Consider the following 27,663-nt stretch of genomic DNA (forward strand, 5'->3'; position numbering starts at 1 on the left):
GGATGGGTATTTAGTTCATAGATAGAAATTGACTGGTATTTAGTTCATGGGTGAATATTGACTGGTGTTTAGATCATGGATGGATATGGATGGGTGCTAAAGAAAAGCTTGGCACTATGTCTGCTTTTGTTGTTGAGTCATATTTCTATAGTGTCTTTTCTAGCTGTATATTTGCAGCATATGCATTATGCCTGGTAAATGTGTACTGATAATCAACTCATTTCTAAACCTCGGTGACACCTTTGAAAATATCACAGAGACTTGGGAGCCAGCATGAATGGTATTAAAGTGATGCAGTTAGTACAGGGGCTCTGTTCTTTTGTGCTACCCTGTGAGGTGCTTGGCATTCCTTCATCACTTGGAAGTGATCACATTACCTAGATTTTACTTGGTTCCTATTAGTAAAAAGAAAACAAAATTTCCCAGAAACCAGGGCACTACAAATACTAGCAGTGAGTACCAGTGGCAGCCATAGGTGACCAGGTCACCGAAATTAATTACATTTCTGAATCTCTGAGAAGTCTGTAAATAAACTCTTATGATGCTCACAAGGATGATTTTAGGATGTTGATGCCAAACATCGGGGAACTTGTAATGTAAAGTGAAATGCCACAGTTTAAGGTTACTTCATAGATATTTATCAGACTGGAAACTTGTGAAGTACTGTTCTTTAAGCCATTGGAATACCTTAAGGATTGTGGACCAAAACTTGAGGATAAAATCTAAACCTCCATGTTGTCACCAGGCCTCCTGGAATTGGGCTGAGGGGAGGGTGGTTGTCCAGGTTCTCTCTAGATGCTCCGCCACCAACCCCTGCCCTGGCTTACTGTAGACCCAGCAACATGTTTCAGTTTCAAGAGTTCCTCTTCATGTGAGGGACAGAGCAGATGAGTCTTCCATCTTTGGTCTGCTGTCCACAGGTGTCCCAGATGTATCTGAGCCCCACCGGCCAGCGCAGCCCCTCACTGCCACCCCACCTCTTCTCCTGCGCAGAGAGAGCCTTCCACAGACTGTTCCAGGAGCGAAAGCCACAGAACATCATCCTCAGGTGAGCCAGCCTGTCACCTTGGGCAGATCCTAGGACTCGGGCATGTTCCCCTTCCTCACTCAACATGTTTGCAGTGTATCTTCCCAATAAACACATTTGTCTTGTTAGAAGGGGACAGGCAGATTTCGCTGAGAAGTTCCTCAGTGTAGCAGAGTCCATGGCAACCAACAGCCTTCTGTGCACTTCACATTGAAGATTTAAAACAGCAACACAGAGACTCTGCTTTCAAATCTAAGGGAAAAAACATGGAGAAAGAAAAGCTTGCTACACTATGGGGCCTAAGCTGCTGCTCTACGTGTGGTCCCCACATGCTTCCAAGTCACAGATTTTCTTACTCACAAGGCTGGCTTGCTTCAGCCTGCCTCTCCTGTTCACCTCTGCTCCCATTTCCTATTAGGGCAGATTTTTAAGCCTAATAATGTCATATACTTTTGGAGGGGAAACCTCATTTCTTCTTTAAGTTAAACAAGTCTTCCAAGCTCTCATAATCAAGACAAACCAAGACTGAGTCTGACTTGAAACAAGTAGGGGTGACTTAGTCACTCCAGCCCTGCTTTTAAAGCTATGCATGCACCATGGCATGGTGTCCGTGTGACATCGATGATAAGGGAGAAGACTTCAGCCTCCTTTACCTTCGCCTTCAAGGCCCCAAAAGCTCAGCTGAAGTTATGTGCACTCATTGACTGTTTCTTGTGTGCCACAAAAGAAGTGTAGCCAGAGAGTGACCCATACTATAGTCATCAGGTGCTGAATATACCCTCAGGGCTCAGGAAACCATGACGAAAGGGAGGCAGAAAGAGTGTAAGAGTCAGAGGGGATGAAGAGCTCAAAGAAAATAAAGCCATCTAAATGAACATGATCAATGCTCATATGAACTCACAGAGACTGAGGCAGCAGACACAGGGTCTGCATGGGTCTGCGTCAGGTCCACCATATATGCATGACGGCTTCCAGTGTGGTGTTTTTATGAGAGTTCTGAGTGTGTAAATGAGTGGGTCTCTGATTCTTGTGCCTTCTCTTGCGATCTTTTCCTTCTGTTGTTTGTCTTGTCCAATTCCAATGTGTTAGGTTTTTTTTTTTAATTTTTTCTTATTTTGTTTTATTATTACCCTTTAGAAGCCTTTTCTTTTCCTAATGGGAGACAGAAAGGAGTGGATCTGGATGACACTGGAGGTGGGGAGGACCTGGGAGGAACAGAAGGAAGGGAAACTGTAATCAGGATCTAGCATGTGAGGGGGAAAATGTATTGTCAATAAAAGAGGGGCAAGTTGAATATCTCCAGAATAGATATTCTATAAATTAGCACCAGATAAGACATTATGTTTAGTTTGCTTTACAAACTTCATTTTAATGTCATACCTTAAAGTTAGTAACTTGTTTTTGTCCCAGGAGCTTCTATGAATCAGGTCGATGGAGCTAAGAAGAGATCGTTCATCAAGTTGAGAGTTCAGTTATTAACATTTCAACGTTTTACTCGAAAATGCACTTTAATTAATTAATTAGAACATGGCTCACCCTTCAGCCATAGGAAGACAAGTGCCAGGCAGTCCTCGGGAGTTCTGACATCCGACACCTACTGACAAGACAGGACACCTGCTGGCTTGGTATTTAGGAGAAACCTATCCAATTGACAGTAGAGCTGTCCCATGAATTCCCTGGCAGCATTATGCCTCCCACCATCCGTGAGTCTCAGAATCATCTCTGGTTCTTTTTCTCCCTTTTCTAATCCAGTGAATTTGTGTTCTCCCCCATTTTCTCTCAGTGGAGAACGAGGGTCAGGGAAGACCCAGGCCAGCAAGCAGATCATGAAGCACCTGACCAGCAGGGCCAGCTCCAGCTGTACCATGTTTGACTCCAGACTCAGGCATGTAAGTCGATATGGGAGTGCATGGATTGGGCCAAGAGCAACGTCACTTGCAAATACAGGGATGCATCACCATGGTCAAAGGTTGGAGATAAAAAGAAAAGCCCTCTGTGTGTTTGCACAGAATGCCTAGGGCTGATACTTCTGCTGGGGATTTTCTGAAAAGCAACACTGGGGCAATCCTGAGAGCAAACAATAAACCTGCAATGCTTTTAAAAGAAGTGGCCACGGTAAAGATGGATGATTTTAATCTACAGCTATTCATTAAGCTTGCACCCTCTTCAGCAACACATCGGTTCACTCCACAGCTCTAATGTAGCAGTTGGAGTCAACTTGGGAAGACTGGCAAGCCTCTACTCAAATATGCTAACATACCAGTGGCTGATACTCCCAAATGAAAACATGAATAAATCAACATGGTTATAAGATAAATGCCAGTTAACTAATGGAAATAGCAGAATCTATTGACTTAATTGAAATGACAGGGAACAATAGTCTCCCCTCTAAATCACTAGCTAAGATAATCATCTATTAAAATGATCATTGGCAAGAGAACAGGCTCTGTAATTTCTCAAATGCAGTCTGATCACTTTATATAAGTTGGCTTTGATATTTAGTTTAAGTGACTACTTTCCAACTCCTGTTGAGTTGGTTGGGTGTAACTCTCTCAAGTCTGCTGGCACTGAGGGATCAAAAAACCCTGGCTCCATGTAGATTTCAAGCGATTCCTTGTATGTTTTCTTCATTCTTCATGACATGTTTAAACCCCATCTCAACCATGGATTCCCTACATTAGATACCATCCACACAAACATCGTTGTCTAAGTCCATGAAGCCCAGTGCAGATTCAGCAAAGCATCCTGAGGAATCAACGGGGCTTTACGCAAGAATCAAATGAATTTGTGAAGTGATTTGTAAATCTGTGTAACAGTACAGGACATCTGTATAATTCAATGGACTTGAGAGGTGGAGGCTACTAGATTCTTCATGAGATAAAGATTTGGCTAGCAGAATCGAATCAGTAGATAGAGCATCCTTCGTGCACAGGGCTATTTAGCAGTGAGGTTGAGATCGAGAGCCAGCTTAATTGAAAGGAAGTTCTCAGGTGAAGACAGGTGAGGTGTCCTGAGGTTGATCGTGAACCCTCAGTGGGGGGCCTTTCACTGGCAGACACACAGAGAGCTGCACAAACAAACCTCACTAGGGGAAGGCTGGTGGCATCTTAAGCAGACTGTTGTGAGATAGAAGCAGTGGAGGTCTTGTTCAGTTAGCAAAGATTATACACGTGAAAGGAAGCTGGAGAGATAAAAGCAAGAACGATTGGGGCAGAGGGCATCTCCAGTGACTGTCACACAGAAAGTGATGAAGGAACCTCCGGCAATTGGCACAGCAACAGCCTTGTCCAAGCCACATGCAGCCACCCCCACAAGATTAACGGGGGTGTCTGAGAGGTCCATGGCCTCTCTGTTCATCCTTCTGGGGCATGGTGATCACATGAACCATGAGGAAGGAATGAAGACAAAGACATGGCTGGGTCTGAAAGATGCTAAGGAGCGTGGGACCTGAGCGAGGGCAGTCTCGCGGGGCATCCCTGTCCTGTGAGAGGTCTCTCAGGGTGTTTGCTGTGCTCTGTGTACTCAGGGGCAGGTGGAGTCCAGAGCTCCTCCTCTAGGTCTTCGAGCAGCTAAGCCCCCAACACTACTTTGTCTCTAACCCCTTTATCTGAATCTTCATGATCAGGAGTGGGTCTTTTCTGTGTCATTGGACTTATTGAAGCAGAAAACCACCTTTTTTGAAAGAAATTGCCTGGGACTTCTTGTCCATTCCATTCCAAATGAGTTTCAGACTCACTCAATTCTGTTCCAGTGATTTAAATAAGCCTTTATTGAGAAGTCCCTTTGGGGAGGGGAATGACAGGCTAAGTTTGATTAATGGGTGTGTAGATATTCATTAAGGAGCCCCCAGACCTTTATTTCTAGGAAATACAATATAATTAGCTACTTTCACAACACATAGTCACTTTAACTATTAAAACTTATACCACACAGTATAAGTGGGGAAAAATCAGTTCAATAAAATTTTAATCAGTAAACATTGAGGGCTCAAATAGGTATTTTTTTCTATATATTTTCATTTAAATTTTTATGGCTATGTGCTCTTCTTATAATCTTGTTTCAGGTCATATACCAGTTTTAGCTTGTCTCAGCATTTCTCCTAATACAGTTATTTAGCGCCACCTATTGGCTGACTAGCTAATAAAGAAGAAAATAGCTGGCAGTTTCAAGCTTGGAACTGCCATCTGGAAGAACGCAGAAGTGTGCACTGAAAAGGTCTTAAGAGTTTACAGTTCTTAAATGGCTTTAGTGTCACATGTCTTTATTTCTATTCAAGACAAATTGGACAAGGTTATTATGAAGCTAGGATTAAGTGTGTGACTCTGCAGCCAGACTGCCTTGGTTCAAATCCCAGCTAGGAGTCTATAGTCCTGAGAGTTGATTCTACTTCCTTGATGAGAAAGTTGACACTCTGATACTCAAGGTTGAAAACCGTCACACGTACACACGTATTTACACATGTACCCCATGTTAGGATGCGCGTAGGCACATAGTAAGCACAGTAGATGTGTGTCTACAGTCAGTCACTAATGGGAAGAGAGTATTATTGGTCATGCACATGTCTGCTCTGTGTCGGGACAAAGCCAAGTGCTTTAAACGCAAGACACAGCAAGCACCCAAAAGTCATCCTGTGTCAGAGTACAGCAGAGTGAGGCTGGGAGTTGAAGGAGCTTGCTCTACCTTTAGAGTGTGTCACTTGCTCACCTGAGATGGGGAGGCAGCTGTCTGGGCACACATCACCCATTATCCATGATAATCTTCCTTATAAAATAATAAACCACCACTTTATTGTCAAATACAATACAAAAATGCATCAAATCTAAAATATTTTTTAAATCATCCTATTTTACGACTTTTAAAAATAATTATTTTGCTGTATGCTCATGCAGTGAGAAGGGGTTACATTGTTAATTTTAACATATGCATAGCTACCTATTCAATGTAATTAAGAAAACATAAATTATATTGATCACAAATGAACTGGCAATTGTGTCCCACCTGCTATCAATTTGCTTTGGGTTGTATTAATTTTCAGGCCCAAATAATAGATTTTTGTAAAGATTTAATGCCTCTTCAGAAACTTAAGCTTCCATACCAGATGGTTAAACACATTTCATTATGTTTAGCATTTTTGATTTGTGATTGAGATCAAAGTGTCGCTTTATAATAGTCAATCATGCAGAACGCTTCTCAAATTAATAAGTGCCCAGATATAACAAATGCCAAGTTTTTATTTAAAAAAAAAACAAGAAATAGATAGACTCAATACATTTGCTTAAAATGAATAATGATTATCTCAAAAATAATGTCATAAATTAAAGGGTGTAAGATGAGGACCCATTGAATCAGGAGAGTGGCCTTTTGCCGTCAGGTGGCTGGCAAAAGCTGGGTTTTATGTATTTGTAGAGTCTTAAAGGAGAAAGGACTTGCCGGGTTTACATACAGTTGAAGACTTGTTCAGTCATGATCCTTGCTAAGGTCACAGTCAGTTGATGGACAAGAACTGGATTTTAATTCATGCTCAATATTTGAAGAAACTTGCTTAGAGAATATGTCATATCCCGGGTCCAACAGACGGGCTTCACACTAGAGTTTTAGAACCATGGGATCTCAACCTTTGAAACAAAGCACAGGGCAGTGGGGGGGGGGGCGGGGGGGGGAAGGGTCGTGACAGTGGCTTAATTAGTTGTTTAGTTCTGTTTCTGCAAGAGAGGGTGGGTTGCAATGGGCCACAGTGCAGCCAGAAAAGAGGTTAGCAAACCTGAATGTTGAAGCATGTATACGCATGCCCAGGGATTAGGAAGGACTCGGGTTTCTGTCATTTCTAATTCTTCTTTAAAAAACAAAACAAAACAAAACAAAACAAAACAAAACAACTATGAAGGAGCTGGGGCTGGGGCCCAATTGGTAAGAGTGTAGAAAGGGCTGAGGTCAGACTCCAGCACCCATGTGAAAAGCCAGGAACATCATCTGTGAGCTTGTAACTCCTGGACTGTGGGGGTAGAGACAGTCATTAAGCTTCCTGGCTGTCAAGTCAGGGAAAGACCCTGTTGCAAGGGAGGAACGTGGAGAATGACAAATTAGGTTACCCAAGGTCATCCCCACACATGTGCACATATACCATCAGCCCCTCCCCCTGCAGTGTGTGTGTGTGATGTGTATGGGTGTGAGTGTGTGTGCACGTGTGTGTGTGTGCGCGCACGCGTGTGTGTGTACGTGTATGCATATGTGCATGTGTGTGTGTGTCTGTGTGTGTGTGCGTGTGTAGAATACTGGCCTCCATTTCCGTGCAGGCAGGTAAAGTATGTGACATTAATAGTGGTTACAGTCTTGTGTGCACTTGTAGTTTCTACCTGAGGTGAGGACAGCCTGCACTTCAGCCTGCATTATGTGGAGAGCACAGAGCCTTCACCAAGCAGCAGCATAGTCCCAGCAGCAAGGCTGCTATGGTTCTCTGTTTTTATTCACTTTAAGGGGCAGTCCAATCAAATTCTCTCTCCTACTGCAGGCCATATACATCGTGGAGGCCTTCGGACATGCCAAGACCACACTCAACAATGTATCCAGTTGCCTCATACAGTACTGGGAACTGCAGTTCTGTCAGAGGAGAAAACACGTAACTGGAGGTGAGTTTGCATGTAGCCAGCAGAGGGCGCCTGCTCCTAGAGAGACAGAGGCCATGGGGGCCGTGCAGCTTTCGTTCACTGTCTAGAGAACCCCAAGTCAGCACACAGCAGAGAGAAGCCAATGACAGGCCATCGCCGGAAGAGAATTCACTAGCCGCCACTTATGGATTTATAAACCTCTTATTCGTATCCTAGAACTGTCTTATAATAACGATGACCAGGTATGCCCAGAGGAGCCTGGGCTGCCTTCTGCATCCTGAGGCGTCAGGTTTCAAGTTCAGACTTCACTGGGAATCAAAAACATTCTCAAGTGCAAGGTGAGCCTCCCTAGGAGGCGTGCTGTATAAAGCACACAACACAGAAAGAAGGACTTATCAAAAACCAAAAAAAAGACAAACAAACAAACACCTGACAGGAATAGTCCTCCCACAAAAATGTAAACCCTCAAACAAATCATAGTCACGTGCAGTTCCTTCACACGGCGCTCAGTGAGATCTGTTTAAATCAAATCTGATTTTTTTTTAAATGATTGAATTACAACCAATCTAAACTCTAAAGCAACCACCAAACTAAACTGAAACAGAATCGGTTTCTTATTTGCTTTAAATATTAGCTGTGTATTTTTTTTTCTGGAAACTCATTTACAATTCAAGATTTTACTGACCAGTAGTAGGTTCTGGGCATAGTCTAAGATTCCTAGGTGAGAAATTCCCAGAGACCAGACAGGAAAGGTTGTGACTTTGTCCTTTGCCACATGGCTGTGCAGACCCAGGTGAGGCCTGTGGTCAGGTTGAACTGACAGTCTGTGAGCAGTGTTGCGTCCCAGGTCACTCACTGGCCACCTGCTTGCTCCACTGTGTGGCAGGACATTATGTGGGGAGCCTCATACTCACTGATGTTTGAGAGCATAGCTCCTACTAAGCCTAATGCAGCCTTTCCCCCATCCTGATGCTGATGCTGAGAGCCTGGATATCACAAACCTAATTCGCGCACTGCCAAGGAGAGACCCTGCATCTGCCTCAGAGCTCACCTCTGCTCTTTGTAAACGGAAAGCGATAATCATATACTCTGAGACAATTCATCATGAAACTCAAGTTTGAGTGCATCCTCTTTGAAGAATAGGCAGGGTGACGCGGATACTGGGCAGACGAGACTCAAGTGAAGACTGTGATGGACTTATCCATTTTACCATATGGACAGGACTTGAGAACAAAAGTGTGCTGTGCCGTGTAAAGATACAGTCCATGCCAATCAGTTAATCCCAGGAACATCCATCATAGAGGCTTGGGGATGCTGGGAGCTTTCTCGTCATGACAGTGATATGCTCAGATATGTTGAGGGGGTGGAGAACAGAGCCTTACAAGCAGTTGTGCGCAGTCAGAACTCTAAGGCAAGGTTGCTATAAAGATGCTTACTGTGCCAAGAAGACTCTAAGTCTGGAGATGAGACCTCTGGCCACTGCTAGTCTGACATTCTGAGGTCCAGTGAAGGAGACGGCAGCCTTGAGTCCCTGTTAACGTGAGCATGCATAAATGAAGTGGGCAAGAAGCCTGGGAATGCTCCAGAGTGTCAGGGTCTGATACCTGCTGTAACAAAGTGTTGTGTGGGACTTTTCCTGGAGGGACCCAATACACACACACAGAGGCAACACAGACACACAGGCACAGACACACAGACACACAGACAGAAAGCTACTCACCCCCAGAAAGAGAATCCGCAGCAACAATTAAGTCTAGCTTGGGGAGTCATGATTTTTTTCCTGGCGTCACTAACAGGACGATGGGTAAGTGGCTACTTAGGAGGAACAGGAAGGACTCAAAAGTATCTGAGTCACCTGACAGCTGAGTCACTCACCCTAACCTGAGTGATCACTCCAAAACTGCAACCCTGCATGCCAGTACCACTTGCAGCAGCTCCATTGACCCGAGAACTTCCTCTCTGTGCCTCTGGTCAGGCTTGCCTCCAAAAGTGGCTCACCATTTCTTTAAAGCTGGGGAGGAGCCCTTGGCATCTTAAGTTTCAGCATTCTCAGACAAGACACATTTGTTTACGTCCTGGATCCCATGGACCCACCCTCCCTTCTGGACGGAAGGTATCCATTCTGAAGAAACTGCCATACAAGGCAAACATATGAGCAGGCAGCTTGAAGCCTGCAGGCATGGACTGACTTACCTCCTGAAGTCTCAAAGTCTCGGTACCTGCAGACCTGTACTCTTGTCATCTCCCAGGCCTAGACCCCCTTCTGAGCTCACCACACACTTCTGTATTTGGCATATACACTAGCACTGCCTTCACTGGCACATGCCTTTGCTGCGTCTTCCTCGAAAGGTGCTGCATATACCACATTACTCCTCCAGTCTGGCCTCAGCGGAACATGAATGCTCTGTATAGATACTGTTTCTAAGTAAAGCCCATGCTCAGGTCCTGAGGTGAGGGCTTTGAGCATCCTTTGTGGGCACAATTCAGCCTACCACAGGGCATGAACATTGTTTTAGTTGAAGAACAAATACTTCCACAGCAAGGAAAAGTAACCTCGGATGTTTGGGAAGCTGTGCTACAATGTTCTGCTTCTGGACCAAGGCTCTCTCTAGTGAAAGGATGGAGCGGGGAGAGGACTTCTAAAGTGTCTGCCTCACAAGGTGAGGACTTGCATCTGGATTCCCAGAGCTTAGGCAAAAGCAGGTGTGGGGTACATGTCTGTAATCCTAGCTTTGGGTTGGCAGAGACAGGCAGCCCGGCAGACTCATTGCCCAGCCAGTGCAACCCAGTCAGTGAGCTCCTGTGAGAAATAGTGTCACAAACACTAAGATGGAAGTCACAGAAGAGGGTGCCTAATGACAACTGCTGGCTTTCACATGGATGTTAGAGAGTGCACCAGGATGTGCACTAACACTACACATACCACACACACGCACACACACACCACACACACATCATACATACCACACACACATAGGTGCACATACATATACCATATACAATACACACTACACACATACCACACATACACACTATACATGCCACATACATACACACCACATACCACACACACATACACTATTAATATTCACCACACACATAGCATTCACATACACACATACATCATTCACATATACCATACACACACTATTCACATACAACACACACACACACGCTATTCACATATACTACACACACAGGTTCATATACACATATCACACACAAGTACACACACACACAGATACATACCATTTATATATACTACACATACAGGTTCACACAGACATACCACACACATGTATACACACACACACACACCATTCACATACACCACATACATAGGTGCACATACACATATCACAAGCACACTGTACACACACACACACGCACTCACATGCACATCCTTTATAAAAAGGAAAGATGCATTAATTTAAACGACCAAGAGAGCTCATTCACTCAAGCTGAGCTGCTATGAAAGCAGCTGAATTGTAAATGTTCATTACAATAGCTAATGAAATTGCAGTAAGACTATTATATTCAAATCAGGTCAAGTAAATGAAGATGACATGATGTGTTTGTGCTTTGTGGTAGACTATATTTGCTTAAGTACAAAGCAGTGATTACCATTGTATTGGTCACGGAGAATTACCATAATAATGTTAAGGCTGATAGATGCTTTCTCTAGAGGTTGTTATTAGTGATTTTTAAATAATTTAACACCAATTATTTTTGCCAGAATGTAATCACAAATTGCAACATAAAAAAGCATCAGGCCTAGTTTTATGAACCAGCAGTTATAAACTGATTTTTTTAAAGAATTTGCATAAATTTTATTAACAAATAACTTATGGGTCTGGCTCCCACCTTCATGTTTTCCCCAGCTAATTACCCATTTAACAAAGCTGTCCTTCCTGGTTCCCCAGTGTAGAAAGCATCACCCTTCAGGATTGAGGGACTTCACCTCACAGGTAAGTGCACAGGGAGCCAGTGCGTAAACATAAGGAAAGATTTGCCAGAGAAGGTTCCACGGAGTCAGAAAGCAGCCTGTATTTGCCCACTGTCTTCACCTTGACGTTCCCCTCTCTTGTCCAAGAAAGCAGAGGTTTGTAGACCGCCATACAAGTACACCTGTAAGATGAAACAATGCCTGTCCCCAGTGCCCGAGTTACAGCTCTTCTTTTAAGTGGTGAACAAAATTATGAGATTGTCAGTCACCGGAGAGCACATGCAAATGTTTCCTTTCATTGAAAATGTATTTCCCCATCACATAATACATCCTGCTTATAGTCCCCTCCCTCTACTCCTCCCACTTCCCTTCCACTTCCCCCACATCCAGGTCCACTCACTTTCTATCTCTTGTTAGGAAAAAAAAAGGCTTCTAAGAAACATAATATGATACAATGGATATAATAATATAATACGTAAAATAGGAATAACACATTGGAATTGGAAAAGACAAAGAGGCAAGCACCAATGTCAGTGCCCCTTGTTCCCATGCTCAGGAGCCCCATACACACTACACTGGGAGCTATACATACAGAGAGGAGCTGGTGCAGACCTGGGCAGGCCCTGTGCACACTGCCTCCGTCTCTGTGAGTTCATATGAGCTTTGTTCAGTTGATTTAGAAGGCCTGGTTTCTTGGTGGCCTTCATCCCCTCTGGTCCTTACACTCTTTCTGCCTCCTCTTCTGCAGAGGGGAAGGATGTGAGGGGAGGGACACTGATCGATGAGCAGAGCCCAATGCCATTTGCAGTCATTTTATTGCTATGACCTACTTCCTAGATCCCGAGCTATTAAGTGTCATGTGCTTGGCCACCAAGTGGTGTTGAGTATTGGCTCCATCTCATGAAGTAGGCCTCAGGTTAAATCAGACATTGGTTGGTTCCTTTCACGAGCTTTGTGCTACCATTGCATTATTATAACCTGCAGGCAGTACACCATTGGGAATCAAAGAGTCTGTGGCTGGGTTGGTGTCACGTTTCTCTTTGGATAGCATGCAGTGTACCTTCCTGTTCTCTTCGCTGAAAAGAGAGAGCTCTTCGTAGGCACCAGCCCCACCTCCCCACGTTCAGTGAGTTTGAGGGTGTTGTTTTCAGTTGCAGCACCTTTCCCTCTCTTGGCATCAGGTAGAGAGAAAACTATAGTTTTCTTGGCAACAACCTGGATGGTTTGGAATTCCCTTTTGGAGAGAGGTCTTGCATAAGCTATATCTTATTATCTAATACCAAACTAGTTTATTAAGAATCACAGCATCAACCGGGCAGTGGTGGTACATGCCTTTAATCCCAGCACTTGGGAGGCAGAGACAGGCAGATTTCTGAGTTTGAGGCCAGCCTGGTCTACAGAGTGAATTCCAGGACAGCCAGGGCTATACAGAGAAACCCTGTCTCAAAAAAACCAAAACCAAAANTCTACAGAGTGAATTCCAGGACAGCCAGGGCTATACAGAGAAACCCTGTCTCAAAAAAACCAAAACCAAAACCAAAAAAAAAAAAAAAAAAAAAAGAATCATCACATCTTACTATACAGTTTTGAAGGGGAAAATATGGGACAGAGTGAACAGAAATCCATCATACAATTGAATGTTGCACAAAAGAAGCACAGGATATCCCAAATGTGTCACAGATAGCACGGAGAGCTTCAAAACTGACCACTATGGTTTCTTCAGGTGGAAAAGCCAAGTTCCCAGGAACCAGATTCCTTCAGGGCCCTGACCCTAGCCCCACCCCAGACCTTGCCAGATCTGCTTCTGGTCAGAGTACAGAACTAGGTTCCCTTTGGCTTTGGAGATAAAGAAATGGGCTTAAAGTACAAAGGCGTCCACCAGCACTGAGAAGACAGTCTGAGACGTCATATTTAATGGTACCTTCCGGAACTCCAGAGGGATCCTGAGATGGTCTGCGTTCTCTTCCTCCTACTAAAGATGGACAAAAAGACACTGAAGGTGAACACAGCAGCCACACCAGGCTCAGCAGCACAAGGCCTGGGGTTGTTCCCAGAAGAGCTCCTCCCCTCACATCCCCATCCATGATGGCTCGTGGGTAGATGACTGCTCACCTCAGCGCGAGTGAGCCTAGGCTGTGAAGTAAGAAGATAGGCATGGGTGGAGTCTGCTAGGTGGGAGGAGATGAGGCTTGGAGGAGGTCCTAACCTGTAGCCTGAAGGAGAGTAACTCACTTCTTCTACTCCCCTTAATAATGAACAAAAATTGACCTGTCTCTGTGAAATACTGTACTTGCTGGTAATATTGGGTACTGTGGTGGTTTAAATGTGTTTGACCCATGGGAAGTAGCACTATCAGGAAGTGTGGCCTTATTTGAGGAGGTGTGGCCTTGATAGAGGAAGTGCATCACTGTGGAGGCGGGGCTTTGAGGTCTCCTATATGCTCAAATCTGGCCAGTGTGAAAAAGTCTGTCCTGTCAGCCTTTGGATCAAGAGGTAGAACTCTCAGCTCCTTCTCCAGCACCATGTCTGCCTGAGTGCTGCCATGTTCCTGACTGGATACCACCATGCTTCTCACCATGATGATAATGGACTGAACCTCTGAACCTGTAAACCAGTCCCAATTAAATGTTTTCCTTATAAGAGTTGCCTTGGTCATGGTGTCTCTTCACAGCAATAAAACTCCAACTAAGACAGCTACAAGCAAACAGCATGTGTTCATGGAGAAATATATTCATATGTACATGTCTAGAGACAACTGTGAAGGGTGACACCCGCATTTATGGTCAAGACCGTTTCCAATGTAAAAACTGTTTCAAAGCATGCATGTTGAGGCAGGCTGGCAGTTGAGGGGAGCACTTTCTGGCAGGCCTGGCTGCAGTAAGTGCTGGAACGTCTCACATCCAGAGCCCTTCTGCCTCCTTGAACTTATAGCTCACTTCAGACACTGCAGCCTCTCCTCAGCTTGGACTCTGCTCTGCCTGTGTTTGATTCTGCATGTAGATGCTCTTTCAAAATGCTATTTTCTTTCAATCTTGCTCATCAGAACCCGTTAATCCCAAGCAATTTAATTCACTGCTGGAGATGTGCTAACTAGCATGATTAATAATTACCCTGCTTAGGAATTTAGATGAGGGTTTTCCAGTCACTCGTGACTTGGCGTATGATCAGTGCTTCAGCTGAAGCTGGAGTCTCTGCTGGGAGAAGAGTGTGTGCATCAGCCCAGGCCAAGGCCAGAACCAGCAGGTTCTCAGCCTCTACCTCTTACCTGCTGCTTCTTACCTGACACAGAAAACCATGGACAGGGCCAGGGTGGTGGCCTGTGGCACACCTGCACAGAGCCAAGTGCACACTCTCCTGACTGGTAACTTATTTCACACTTAAGATCTAGCAGGAAAAAAAATCACCAAACATTTTTGTTTAAAAATAAAAATGAATGAAAACGCTAAGATCTCAACTTTAGATTTCTCCTTGGTCAGATCACCATGAAGATATGCATACATCACACACAAGATACACATGCATGCAAATACACAAATGCACAAGCACTTGACACACACATGCATACATGTGCACACACATGCACACACACACACACACACACACACACTGCAGACTGAGGACGCGACAGCTATTCTTGATTATCTACTATTCTTTAGTTAATCTGGAATTAACTAAAACACAAGTGGCTGGATGTACCTGCAAAGGATTTTTCTTAATTAAATCATTTGAAGTGAGAAGACCCACTTGTAATCTGGATGTTTTGAGGTGGAAAGATCCATCTTTAATCTGGGCCACACTTTTTGTGGCAGCCTATATAAAGGACACAGAAGAAGGGAGCTTATACTCTCCCTCCTAGCTCTTGCTAGCAAGTCTTTTTCCTTTGCTGGCATTAGAGCCTGCCTCTTTGGGATTCTGGTATATCAGGAACACCAAATAAGACGTCCAGTCTTATGAACTGAACAACTACTGTATTCTTGCCTGAACCTTCCATTGGTAGACAATTTTGGACTAGCTGGGCCATAGCCTATAAGCCATCCTAATGAATATATGTATTAAATATATTTGTATAATAAATATATTGTAATAAATGTGTGTGTGTGTGTTCATTCTTTCAGTTCTGTTTCTCTAGAGAACCGTGACTAAGACAGAGGGAATCCTGTGCTGTAGAATAAGGGTAGATCTTCCACACAGTGATAAGTCTCTCTAAAGGGATAGGATTGCTAGACAAAGAGTGAGCTCTTACATAAAGCATGAACTTTTCAGATGAGCACAGACCAGCACTAGCCCCTCAGACTTAACCAAGTATCATATAAGCTGCTTCCAGGAACCATATAGGCTATGGCAGCAGGGGTCAGGGCTCTGAACTCCCTATGCCTTGGGCTGAGTGTCTCTGAAGGGCCTAAACTAATGTAGAAAATAAAGTCTCTTCCTATTTTTTTTTTTTTTGAATGTCTGTGCTGGAAAAGGAGCTTTGTTGTCATGGTTTATAATTAATTAACATGTAAATTTATGGAAATTGAATTAACAATGCCATTTAACAGAATCCTGTCTCTTTTCCTAACCAGCCAGAATTTCCACTTACATGCTGGAGAAGTCCAGGGTTGTGGCTCAGCCTCCCGGCCAGGGCAGCTTTCTGATTTTCTCCTGGTTGATGGACGGGTTATCTTCGGAAGAAAAATGTGGACTTCACCTTAATAACTTCTGTGCACACCGGTGAGTGGTCAAAGGTTTTCTAACAGTTTCCTGAACATTTTCAAGCACATTCTTGGCTTCAGATTGTCTTCATATGCCCAAGGAAGGCTCTTGGCCACTGTCAGGGCTGAGCTACCGATTAATATGCTGAGCTATCTTACTGTGCATCAGATGGGAAGACAAAATCCTAGCGTTCTGTAAGCATGGGGATGCTGTTTGAGAAACACTGTCTGATCTGCTGTCATCTTGTAATGTGTCGGCCATGGTGCGGGTAGCTAGTAGTCACTGGGTTTACACAAGAAAGAGAGGACTCTCAGTGCTAAATCAAGGGGGGTTGTTCTTCATGGAAGGTCAAAGCTTTGGGGAAATGCAGTCGTTGGTGACACGTGAAGTCACAAAGATGGTCTCCTAAGGAACACTGGTTCTACATACTCTCTCCTACCAGAAGCCAGCCAGAACCCCACATAGTACTGTACCAGATTTGTGTTTGGATGAGAATTAGAAGTTATAAGGAGTGAATGCTACCCAGAACAGAGGCTGCTGGGACGTGGGATCTCCAACTCATCTCTATTTCACTATGCTAAATTCTCTGGCTTAGTCTGTTGTATTCCTCTGGGGAAGCCTGTGATAAACGAGTGTGTGGTCATCAGCGTGATTCCATGATAAATAAACCAGGTCAGGGAGCCGGGTCGTAGCTGATGACTCTGAGATGAGAGAGGGATACCTCAGATGGCTCCTGACATACAGAGACCTATCGAGTCCTCACATGCACTTGGGGGCAGCATCCTGGACAACTTAGAGCTGTCCCAGGGCTTCGATGGAAAGTGTGGTGTTAAGATACAGCAAGGGGCCATCGCATGTGATCAGAGTGTGGGGTAGGAAGCATAATGGTAACTTCATGCACAGGCTACATCAGATGCTGTCTCTCTTGGAAGAGATGTTGCAGGGCCCTAAACTGATACAAAGCCATGAACCTGTGGTGTGTCTGTGAGGAGCCCCAGCAGGACAGTCAGGAGCCACAAAGAGTTCAGTGCCCTGCAACAAAGCAAGTGTCTTATTAGCATGCATTATGAATAGCTAGTGGGTGCTATTCACATGAGGGCAGGAGCCCCTGTGTGCTGCAGGATGTATCTGCTTACCCCATATTCTGCACAAACCTGCTGATCCCTGTCTTAAACAAACCTCATCTGAATTTACACAATGCCTTTCTCCTCTGCTTGCCCCCTCCACACACACACACTAGCCAAGTATGATGTTGATGAAGTAGGCTGTGTCTTACCAGTGTGCAAACCACCACAGCCTGCAGCCTGTCTCACACACAACAGCTCGTTCTCTACGTGAAGCACTAAGAGGAGCAGTCCAGGGACTGCAAGGCCCTTGCACTTAGTATGCCTTCTGTGAATGTTATTCTAAAGGACAAACACTGTCTCTGCCTGTGGTTTTAGAATCCGTGCAGCAGATGCATCTTTAACTTCAGCTATGTGCATGCTATAAGGTATTCTAAGTCCCACACAGATACAGATAGACCCAACATCAGTACTAAAGTCCACCTATACACACATCTCTGCTTACAGCACAGGAAGGCTCGCTGCCTAACTGCAGAGCTTGCTCAGGGCAGGGGTGGGCAGCCATCCCTCCAGTCCATGAAAACAGCATTTACCAAAGCACCTCTAGCCTGTGTCAAGCTGTGACTAGGCAGAATGCATGTCCTGAGAATCCCACAAGAGGGCGCTCTCCCCACACCTCAAAGGGACACAAAACAGACCAGCCAACCAATGCCAAACCAAACTTTCATTCTTTTTGCTTACACTTTTTTTTTCCTGTGTTTTTCTTTTCCTTGCCCCATATTTCTTACGTAAATAACATTTCATTTTTTTGTGCACACCGTGTTACATATGGGAGATAAATATAATTTATATTCCTGCAAATCGACATTTAATGAAAGCACCGTATGCCGTCATTGCTGGTCTTCAGCTCACTTTAAATGATCTCCCTGCTGGGTTTAGCCTCTAGAAAACTTAGGCTTTTAAACCCGAAGAAGAGACTCTTAATCCCCGTCCTGGCTGACTGATGATGGAGAGGATTGTGGGACGGCACCCTAATGTTCTTCAGCAGAGGTCAGGCTTCGAACTGTGCTGGAAAGCAGTCATTTGACTGCGAGCAGGTGACCTGCTTCTCACCTGCTCTGAGAGAGAGAGCTGAGTCACCTCACCATGCTTTGAACTTGCGATGGCTGCAAGCACCTGTCACAGGAGAGCTGAGCAATTAACTCCCAGGAAAGTGTGTTCTCTAACTGCTGAGTGGTTAACTGCAGGGCTGGGGTGAATCTGAAGACATTTCAGACTGTTTTTTTTTTTTTTCAAGGTAAAGAAAAACTTCAGGGTCATTTAAAGGTGACTCTCCATGACTCCATGACATACCAGCATTTGTTCAGGCACACAGTTTTAAGCAAGGGAAAATCTGATGGTTTATAAGACCTGTGTGTGAAAACTGCAGAGGGGTCTTGTAAACCTGTGTTTATAAGTCTTATGACTTCCGGAGTGGTGAAAACCCAGACCTGGCCCACGCTTGCCCCGTGTTCTAAGCCGAGATGGCAGTTTGAAGTGTTGGGCATCTGTCTAGGAAGACTTATGCAATTTTATTCAAGAAGAAGTTTCCAGACAAGATATAGTGTGTAGCGTTTTGCTTGAATAATATTTTTGAGGTGGTATTGCAAGGCTTTGTGAGTCACTCCACCCTCAGCATCAATAGGCAGCCCTATACAGGACTTTTGAACCAGTGCCTTTGCATGGATCATGTGACCATGTCTTAAATCAGTGAGATTTCTGCATGAGCTTTAAACACATGAACTCTTTATGCATGGAGGCATCTCTTGCTTTGTTGTTGACACTGGGTGCTTCGAGGATGGCTTCCTACAGGGCTCTGTTGACTCTCAGTAACTGTAGAGAGTCACCTTTGATGTCACCATGGTGTGGATGAGCTGACCAGGGGCTGCAGCGACCAGCCGGGTCAGCCAGCTGGCGCGTGCCAAGCTGATGTGAACATGCCTGGCTGTCCCATCCTTGGTGGTTTGGGTTAGAATCTGCAACAGTATTCAAGTCGGTAGTGAACCCATCTCATCTCAACAGTGTGCTTAACCACTTCTTAATTCCCCTCCCCTTGCCACGCTTTGGACAGTTAAACACTGTTCAAATTTAAGGGTGAATTCACACAATAAGCTAGGGGTCAGAAGGATTACACAAGAGGGTTAGACATACATTTTAGCATAAATGGAATTTTTCATGAGATTTCTAGTGGGGGGAAATCACATTTGATTGGGAAAGGTTAAAGGTCACATGATCTAGGGTGGGAGTGTGCATCCTTGTAATTTTATCATGGTTACTTGAAGCACTTCTACATAAAAATAGAGTAAACAATGAACATGCTTAGAACAGAGCATTTGATAAGAGCAAGCTGTTGTGGGGTAGGGGAGACACTGTATTGTTTGATTTTTATCAAACCATGTTATATGCATGGCCACAAAGACCAAGCCCCAGTCTCTGAGGGCGAGGATGGTTGACCGCCCTCCAGGCCCCTCCACTGCCTGACTGGTGGTGGCTTCAGTGGCGGGAAGTTGTGCTGAAGGTCACACGTTACTAAGTGAGAAGGATCAGCCTGCCGACTCCTCGTGGGCTCGTGCACTTCGGTCATGGAAAGAGAAAGTCATTCTTAGGTCAGAGCACAGCTCAACACTAATCCAGGCTTGGCGTGCATTAGCTTGTGAGTTTGGAGACGTGGGGATCTGGCCTTAATGACTTACTCATTATTCCCAAACCCAAAACGCTCTGAGAACCAGACGTTTATTTATGACTTATGTAGTGGTGAAGCTCAGACCTGGCCCAACCTTGCTCATCATCGATGTTCTAAGCTGAGATGAGACCCCGGCAGTTTGGACCATTATGCGTCTGTCAAAGAAGACTCATGAGATTTTATTCAGGACTAAATTGTTTTTTGATTAGAAGATGTTGCCCCAGGTCTACCAGGGATGAAAACACTACTTTTGCTTTTTTAAAATGTGGATTTCAGAATGAGCTTTGCTTTAACAGTAAAGCAGGGTCTGCTGTAGCATCACGGTGCGCAGGTCTGAGCAGGGTAGGGTCCGGCTTTCTCACTGTGTTCCAGACACCTACCACCTCCAGGACCCCGCAGAGCACTGGCTGGGGGGGGGGCTCTAGTAAGATACACCTCACCTCTGAACAGAAAGCTCCTGCCGCCTTCTGTCCCCATCCTCCCAAACCCTACTTACTTATTATAAGTATAGATCTATTTTCCTGTCTGTAAATTATGGGATGTGAGATGGGCATAGATAGAGACCATTGAGTGGACTTCGGTTTGCTCATCTGGTCACTGTGACTGGATAGGTAGATGGGAGTTTTAGATTTGGGTAATGGAAAAGGGCAAGGGCAGGGCTACTGGGTGGTCCCACTGAGATTTCACAGGGTCATGTTCACAGCTTGTGTGTGTATGTATGTTTTTAATGTGTGACTGTGTTGTGTGAGAGTATATATGTATGTTATGTGTGTCTATGTGTGACTATATGTGTTCATTTATAAGTATATGTGTGTGTGTGTATGTGTGTGTGCAGGTGTTTTCATGTGTGCATGTGTGTATGTGCATATGTGTATGTATGTGTGTATGCAAATATATATATATATATATATGCACGTGTGCTTCTTTGTTTCTCTGGTATGTGTATATGTGCATATGTGTGTATATGTGCATGTATGCATATGTACTTGTGTGTTTGTATAACGTGTGTGTGTGTGTTCTTTCAGATCTTGTTATATGGATAAAGTGTCATACTAGTGACTAGTCCCATCTGCCCAGTCGCCACAGTGGCCACTCGCTAAGTGGGACCCTTTGCCACTGCACTGGGCACCCACACTGCCCTGCCAGAAGTGCCTCCCTCTGAGTATGGAGTGGGGCCTCCCATACCCCTTTTTGTATTAGTCTGAGTTCCTTTGAGCCCTAGTAGGGGCCCAGCCCCCTTCTCACGTATCTAGGGTTTAACACATGGTAACCTCTCTTGAAGTCTCCATGTGTTCTCTGGACTGCCAAGACTTCATGTTAGATAGGGTTCTCTAAATGACCAGAACTGGTAAAATGCATTACAAAGGGAGATTCATAGATGGCTCACACTGTGTTCTGATGATGGCGCTACTTGAGAAGCAACTTCTCAACCTGTGAGGCTCGACCTGCCTCAGCCACCCAGTGCGGCTTAGAAGGCAGGGTGGACTTTGGGGAGAGCCACTCATTCTTGGTCCGCTTTGGATGAGTGGAGAACTTTGGTTCTAAAGTCAGTAAAGGATGATAGCAGCCACTAAAGCCACAGGGTGGATGCCCTCACCAGCAAGGAGCAAAAGCAGGCAGGCAGCACTGTGCCTCCGTCCTGACATCCTGTCTGGGCTACCACTGGGAAGTGCTGCTTACTCTGGGGGAGAGCCCTGACACCTTAATCTTTCTTAGAAAGGCACTCAGAAACTGGTCCAAAAGCTTGCCTCTTAGTTGACCCCAAATCTAATGACAGTGACAGTCAGGATCACAGTCTCGGTCTCCTGGAGGACACAGTGTCATGGGACCCAGCTGAAGATAACCTCTTTCCTTTGTCCTAGCTGGGTAACACACTGCCAAAACTTGTGTTCTGACAGAGCTGTCAGCTGAACCCACCTGTGTCCCAACAGAGCCAGAGCTTCTGATGCCGGCTACATTTAGAGAATAATCTCTTCAGCGCGAGGGACTGCCTATAGCCCATGAATATGCAACAATAAACACAGTTCATGAATATTCAATGGCACATATGTGTTTTGCCCTGCTCAAAGCCTGCATGCTCAGTCGTCGAGTGCAGTTGAGAGGAGACCAGGTCTCCTAGGGAGAGGGATCAGAAATACTTCGCTCCTCCGTGGGCTGGGCAGACCGCTCAGTGTATGTGGGTGATGGGGATCTCTTGGCTCCCACTCAGTGCCAAGTGTGTGCCTGCCCCTCCCCTGCCACCCGTCACTGCTCCTGAGGAAGCTTTTGCCTATTAGCATCCTACAGAGAACACGGAGATCACACACTTATGAAGAGATTACAAGGAAGGGTTAGGTTTTTCAGGTCCACAGAAGCATTGGATTCCAGGATTGTCCCTCCACTCTTCTGTGTGGCTGCCCGACTATGGCCTCGTCCAGGGTCAGGCCCAGGGTCTTTCCTGGATTGAATCAAGAGTCAGGACTTTGAATGACCCGGTCAAGTTGATGAGTGACATATCAGAGTTACTGAAGTCCATTATCTTTTTCTGTTATTGTTTGAGTTATTTACTTTTCACGCCAATCACGCCTTCCCTTTCCTCCTCTCCTCCTAGTTCCTCCCGCTGACTACAACCCCCCATCCGTCCCTTTGCCCTTTCTCCTCAATAAAAAGGAGGCTTCCCATGGCTATTAGCCAGCCTTAGCATAGCAAGTTGCAGTAAGACTAGATGCATTTTCTTCTATGGTGACAAGACAAGGCAGTCCTGTTATAGCAAAGAGGTCCAGAGGCAAATGATGCTGCCAGAGATAGCCCCTGCTCCCACTATCTTTTGATGATGGATCAACCTGAATGTGGAAAGGCACTGGAGCCTCAGGGGCCCAGGGGCCTGGGTAGGAGCTCTCAGCAAGTCTCTCCAGGCCTGCTGCTGGTCCTTCTTCCATTCTCACTGGGCCATGTGATTAATGCTACACATCACAAGCTAACAACAACAAAAGTAAAAACAGAAATTAAAACTCCCGTAAGAATGTCCGCTCGCATATCCTAGGCCAGAACACCATCTGAGGGATGTAAAATATACCGTGTTTCTGTGTCAGCCAGGAGATAGAGAAAACATTTCCTTAAGTGGGAGTCCTTTAGTCGCAATGAGAAAGAGTTTGTCAGCAGGGCCTGGAAGGGCTGGGGAGGGGACGAGGGGACTTGCTACACTCATTCTGTGTGTTTTAGGGAACTCCCTCAGGCTCATATCAAGCATGTGGGGGTCACCAGCTCGGTTTTTACAGAGTCCTGGGATCAGGTTATGTGTTTGCACGTCTGCACGTAAGGCTAAAGATACATTCTTTAAGATCAGACCTTGGAAGTTACTAGGGTACTGAAATTAAAAGACAAAACAAAAACAAAAACACAACCTTCCTGATGTTCAGCATGGAGTTGACACAAGGCTCAGCACACCTCTGTTCCAGCTGCATCCAGCCAGGTCTGGAACATACTTCTGTCCCGCCTGTATCCCAGTTCAGTGCCTCAATGACATAGGGCCACCAAGTAGCTATGACAGCATGCACTGACCTGCGAAGGATCAAGCCAGACCAAACCCCAGCATAGAGAAGGGGGTGGGTCATGAAGCCCCGCCCCTTGCTGGGGAGCTGTTAGCAGCTGATGGCTGTGGGGGAAGGGAGGCTCAGTTTTGTTCAGGGATGCAACCAGTGGAAGGTGCCACACCCGTGCCCACACAAGCACCACTCTTAGATTGCTGTGATAAAGCACCACTGCTAAAGCGTCTTGTAGGAGGGTTTATTTGGGCTTATGGATGCAGCGGGATATGAGTTTACCACCATCTGGCATGCTAGCACAGCAACATGGCGAGCATAGCATCCGGAGCAGGAAACTGAGGGTTCATATCTTAAACTGCAAGCAAAGCAAGAAAAAGGGGGGCGGGAGGAGGGGAAGAGGAGGGAGAGGAAAAGGGGAGGGGGAGGGGGAAGGGAAGGGAAGGAGAGGAAGAAAGAGAGAGGGAGAGGGAAAGGGAGAAGCCAGCACCACACACTGGGGACCAAGTATTCACGTTCCCACGACTACAGGGACATCTCATTTAACCCATCGCAGTGAGCACAGTGGGCTTTAAATAAACAGAGCCCCTGAAATTGGAAGGGAAGATGGGGGACTAGGGGAGAAATTGTTGGGAAAGGAATGGAGGATGGTTTTCACGAACAATGAAGATGGTCAGGCCTGTCATGCTAAGGGATCCGCTCTCCCCCATCTGCTGACTGATGGCAGCTTCAACCCTAGATGTGTGTGCACCATCCAGCACGGCAGACACAGTAGGGGTCAGCACTTGGCAGGGGGACCACTCACACCGCACTGGAGCTGATGCTGCAGTGGTGTTGGTGAGGGCCCGCACTGTGTCTGTCAGCCTTAGTGCTCTGCTGGGAATGCCCCACCCAAGAAGCAGGGTGGCCAGGACACGGGAGACAAGGAGACTGCAGTGGCTGACAGTGCAGCTGCTAGAAAAAGAACTCTGTGGAGGTGTCGGCAGTAGGCAGATAGCCCAAGGCCCTGGGCTCTCCACGGCTGTGCAGCACTAGCCTACAGTGAGGCTGGCGGAGGAGAAGTCCCTAAACCCACACTCCCTGCAGGCTTCCGCTCCCCCCCCCCACCTCGGCAAGCCTTCCTTCTCTCATCTCTCCAGATAGGCCAGGTTTCTTGGCCAAGGTGCCTTGCCCACAGCCTATGCTGTATGCTTTCCCTCCTGGCTGGCAGTCGTCGCAGAATCTTCTAATCCAGGGGGGCATCCTGCTGTCTCTGCTTTTTCTCTGACAGGATTGCACCTCACTGTGGCTTCTGTTACCCGCATCAGGGAGTGTGTGTGTGTGTGTGTGTGTACGCGTATTTGTATTTTACACGTATTACTCTCTTAAAGATCTTCTGCAGCTAGCAGGTTGCTCTGGGCTTTGGAGCCATAAGTATACACGCTGCTACACAGGTATCACATCTCATTTGTCCAGTGTTTACATGGTTGAGATGGTTGTTTTGTTGTTGTTGTTGTTGTTGTTGTTGTTGAGCTTTCTGGGTCATAGGAAAGCTCACAGAGTCTCGAAGGCTGTAACAAACCTGTGCATCCCCCACCACCAATTTGGGATATATTTTAATGTAAACGGTAATCTCTGTGTTGTTATAAACAAGAAATTCACTTGGATAGGGTAGGTGTTTGTTTCAATTGGACTTGAGGGGTACCACTCTCAAGATGTACTGAGGGGCCTGCGGAACTGTGGTGGGCTTATATAAAAATAAATAAGCTATCACATTACAATGCATATTTCCTTTCCATTTTAATAAATGATAAAATGAGATGCATACCAAGGAGACATTTGATGATAATTTTCTATATGACTTATTATACAAGGCTTGATTTATATACTTGTTTTTTATACTTCTGTAGATACCAAGCATAGCATCAAAGATCCTGGCTGAGGCTGGGGTTATGGATGGAAAGGAAGCCTTGTTCTGAGGCTCACATTGCCACAGAGTAGCAGGCATGGCGGTTCCTAAAGCTGTCTGTGGGGAGTAGTGCTTTCTAGACCTACATGGCCTCCTCCTGCGAGGGTTCTTTCCATACTGAAGGACAAAGCCTGCACTGTGACAGCTCTTATGGGCAGTCAGGACTCCCTCTGCAGAGCAGCCTGCTCATCTCTGTAGGCTGAGCAGCTTGGCATCACCCTCTCTTATAAACTGTGCAACCTTGGGCTTCAGTTTCAAAGTTGCCAAAATAAGAAAACTGAAACTCACTGCTTCAGGTATTTTAATCTATAAGTACTCCATCAGCATTCCCTTCTGTCTGTCTTCAAGGCTGTCCCTGGCCAGCCCAGTCTCTCCTCCCTCCCTCCCTTCTTCCCTCCCTCTCCCTCTCCCTCTCCCTCTCCCTCTCCCTCTCCCTCTCCCTCTCCCTCTCCCTCTCCCTCTCCCTCTCCCTCTCCCTCTCCCTCTCCCTCTCCCTCTCCCTCTCCCTCTCCCTCTCCCTCTCCCTCTCCCTCTCCCTCTCCCTCTCCCTCTCCCTCTCCCTCTCCCTCTCCCTCTCCCTCTCCCTCTCCCTCTCCCTCTCCCTCTCCCTCTCCCTCTCCCTCTCCCTCTCCCTCTCCCTCTCCCTCTCCCTCTCCCTCTCCCTCTCCCTCTCCCTCTCCCTCTCCCTCTCCCTCTCCCTCTCCCTCTCCCTCTCCCTCTCCCTCTCCCTCTCCCTCTCCCTCTCCCTCTCCCTCTCCCTCTCCCTCTCCACAGGATCTAGACGTTTTAAAGCTGAAGCCATTTGAGGCAGCTGATTCACATGTTAAATGAACTTTGTTTATTCAGATCTGAAAGATAAGGGGTCTTGGACTTCTCTCTGCCTCTTTCTCCCTCTCCCTCATCACCAGCATCTTCAAGACAATGTCACATTTTGCGTTCTCGCCTTCCTCAGATTATCTTTGATGTTTTCACCTCGGTCTCAACCACACTCCCGTCTGGGTACTTTCCATAGCACCCATGTCTCATCCCTTCTGTGTACATGCTTAATTCATGTTCCGAATATTCGTTTCCATGACTTAGTTTCCACTTCAGAGAGTTTTGGTTTGCTCTTTTTAAAATCTGTTCCCCACCCCCTGCAAATACTGTTTCTTGTTCCTCTTCTCCTATCCCCAATCCATTTCATTTCCACAGGAGTCTTAAACATGCTTCTTGTATGGCCTGTGGCCTGACATCTTATGTGAAGTCACGAGTACTTCTTGTGGTTGCTTGGTACCTTTCCCACTAGTTGTTCAAAGAGGTTGCTCTGTAACCTGTATCTTAGGGTGAGGCATGGTGAGGTGGTTGGCCTTCCTTATTACCTTGCCATAATTTAGAATCATCTAGGAAGAAAGTCTCTGTGGGAAATTAGATTAGGTTGCCCTGCAGGCCTACTTGGGAGGCATTATTGTGATTGTGTTCATTGATGCTGGAAGACCCAGATCACTCTGGGTGGCACCATTCCCTAGGCAGGGGATCATGGACTGTATAGATGTAGAGTGTGAGCCATGCACAAACACTCATGTGTGCATTTATTTCTCTCTGCTCAAGGCTGTGTGTGAGATGCAACTAACTGCTTCACGTTCCTGCCTTTGTTTCCCCCCAATGATGGATAGCAATGTGGGGTTGGAAGCTGATACTTTCTCCCCTAAGTTGCTTTAGGTTGGGACATTTTGATCACAGCAACAGTTAGGAAGCCAGGACACATGATGATTCAAAGTTCTTGACTGGGGACCTGCAAGTTCTCCATTTGTTGGTCAGTCCTCCAAACAATCTTTATGTCAACCCTCAGCTTAGAATCCCTAGCATGCCACTTACGTTTGAATACCTAGAGACAGGAGAGGGCCACCTGTCACCTTGACTTCTCTAAGGCAGATGTTGACCTAGCCATCAGGATCTACCTCAGAGGAGTATGCCTGCTGTCTGTCTGGGTACCACAGGCAGATGATTACAGAGCACTGAGGTTCAGGACCTCAGTCCTTAGCAAGGGCAGTGATAGCTCTTCCACAACATGGCCACTTGAAACAGAACCTCAAGATAGAAGTTGAATAAGAAGATCCCTTACAGCCAGGCGTGGTAACACACACCTTTAGTCCCAG

General features: G+C 45.8%; 1 protein-coding gene across 3 annotated transcripts in view; it reads left to right on the top strand.

Annotated features, from left to right (window-relative positions):
- Positions 1-27,663, top strand: part of Myo16 (myosin XVI) — a 479,021-nt gene that overhangs the window by 242,579 nt on the left and 208,779 nt on the right. For all 3 annotated transcript variants that reach the window (XM_021170663.2, XM_029481007.1, XM_029481008.1), the window contains exons 13-16: positions 921-1,048; positions 2,811-2,916; positions 7,536-7,653; positions 16,144-16,291. In XM_021170663.2, the coding sequence (XP_021026322.1) occupies positions 921-1,048; positions 2,811-2,916; positions 7,536-7,653; positions 16,144-16,291 (500 nt within the window). The remainder of the gene's footprint in view (positions 1-920; positions 1,049-2,810; positions 2,917-7,535; positions 7,654-16,143; positions 16,292-27,663) is intronic.

Source organism: Mus caroli, chromosome 8, assembly GCF_900094665.2.
Source record: "Mus caroli chromosome 8, CAROLI_EIJ_v1.1, whole genome shotgun sequence".
In the NCBI taxonomy this organism is placed as follows: domain Eukaryota; kingdom Metazoa; phylum Chordata; class Mammalia; order Rodentia; family Muridae; genus Mus; species Mus caroli.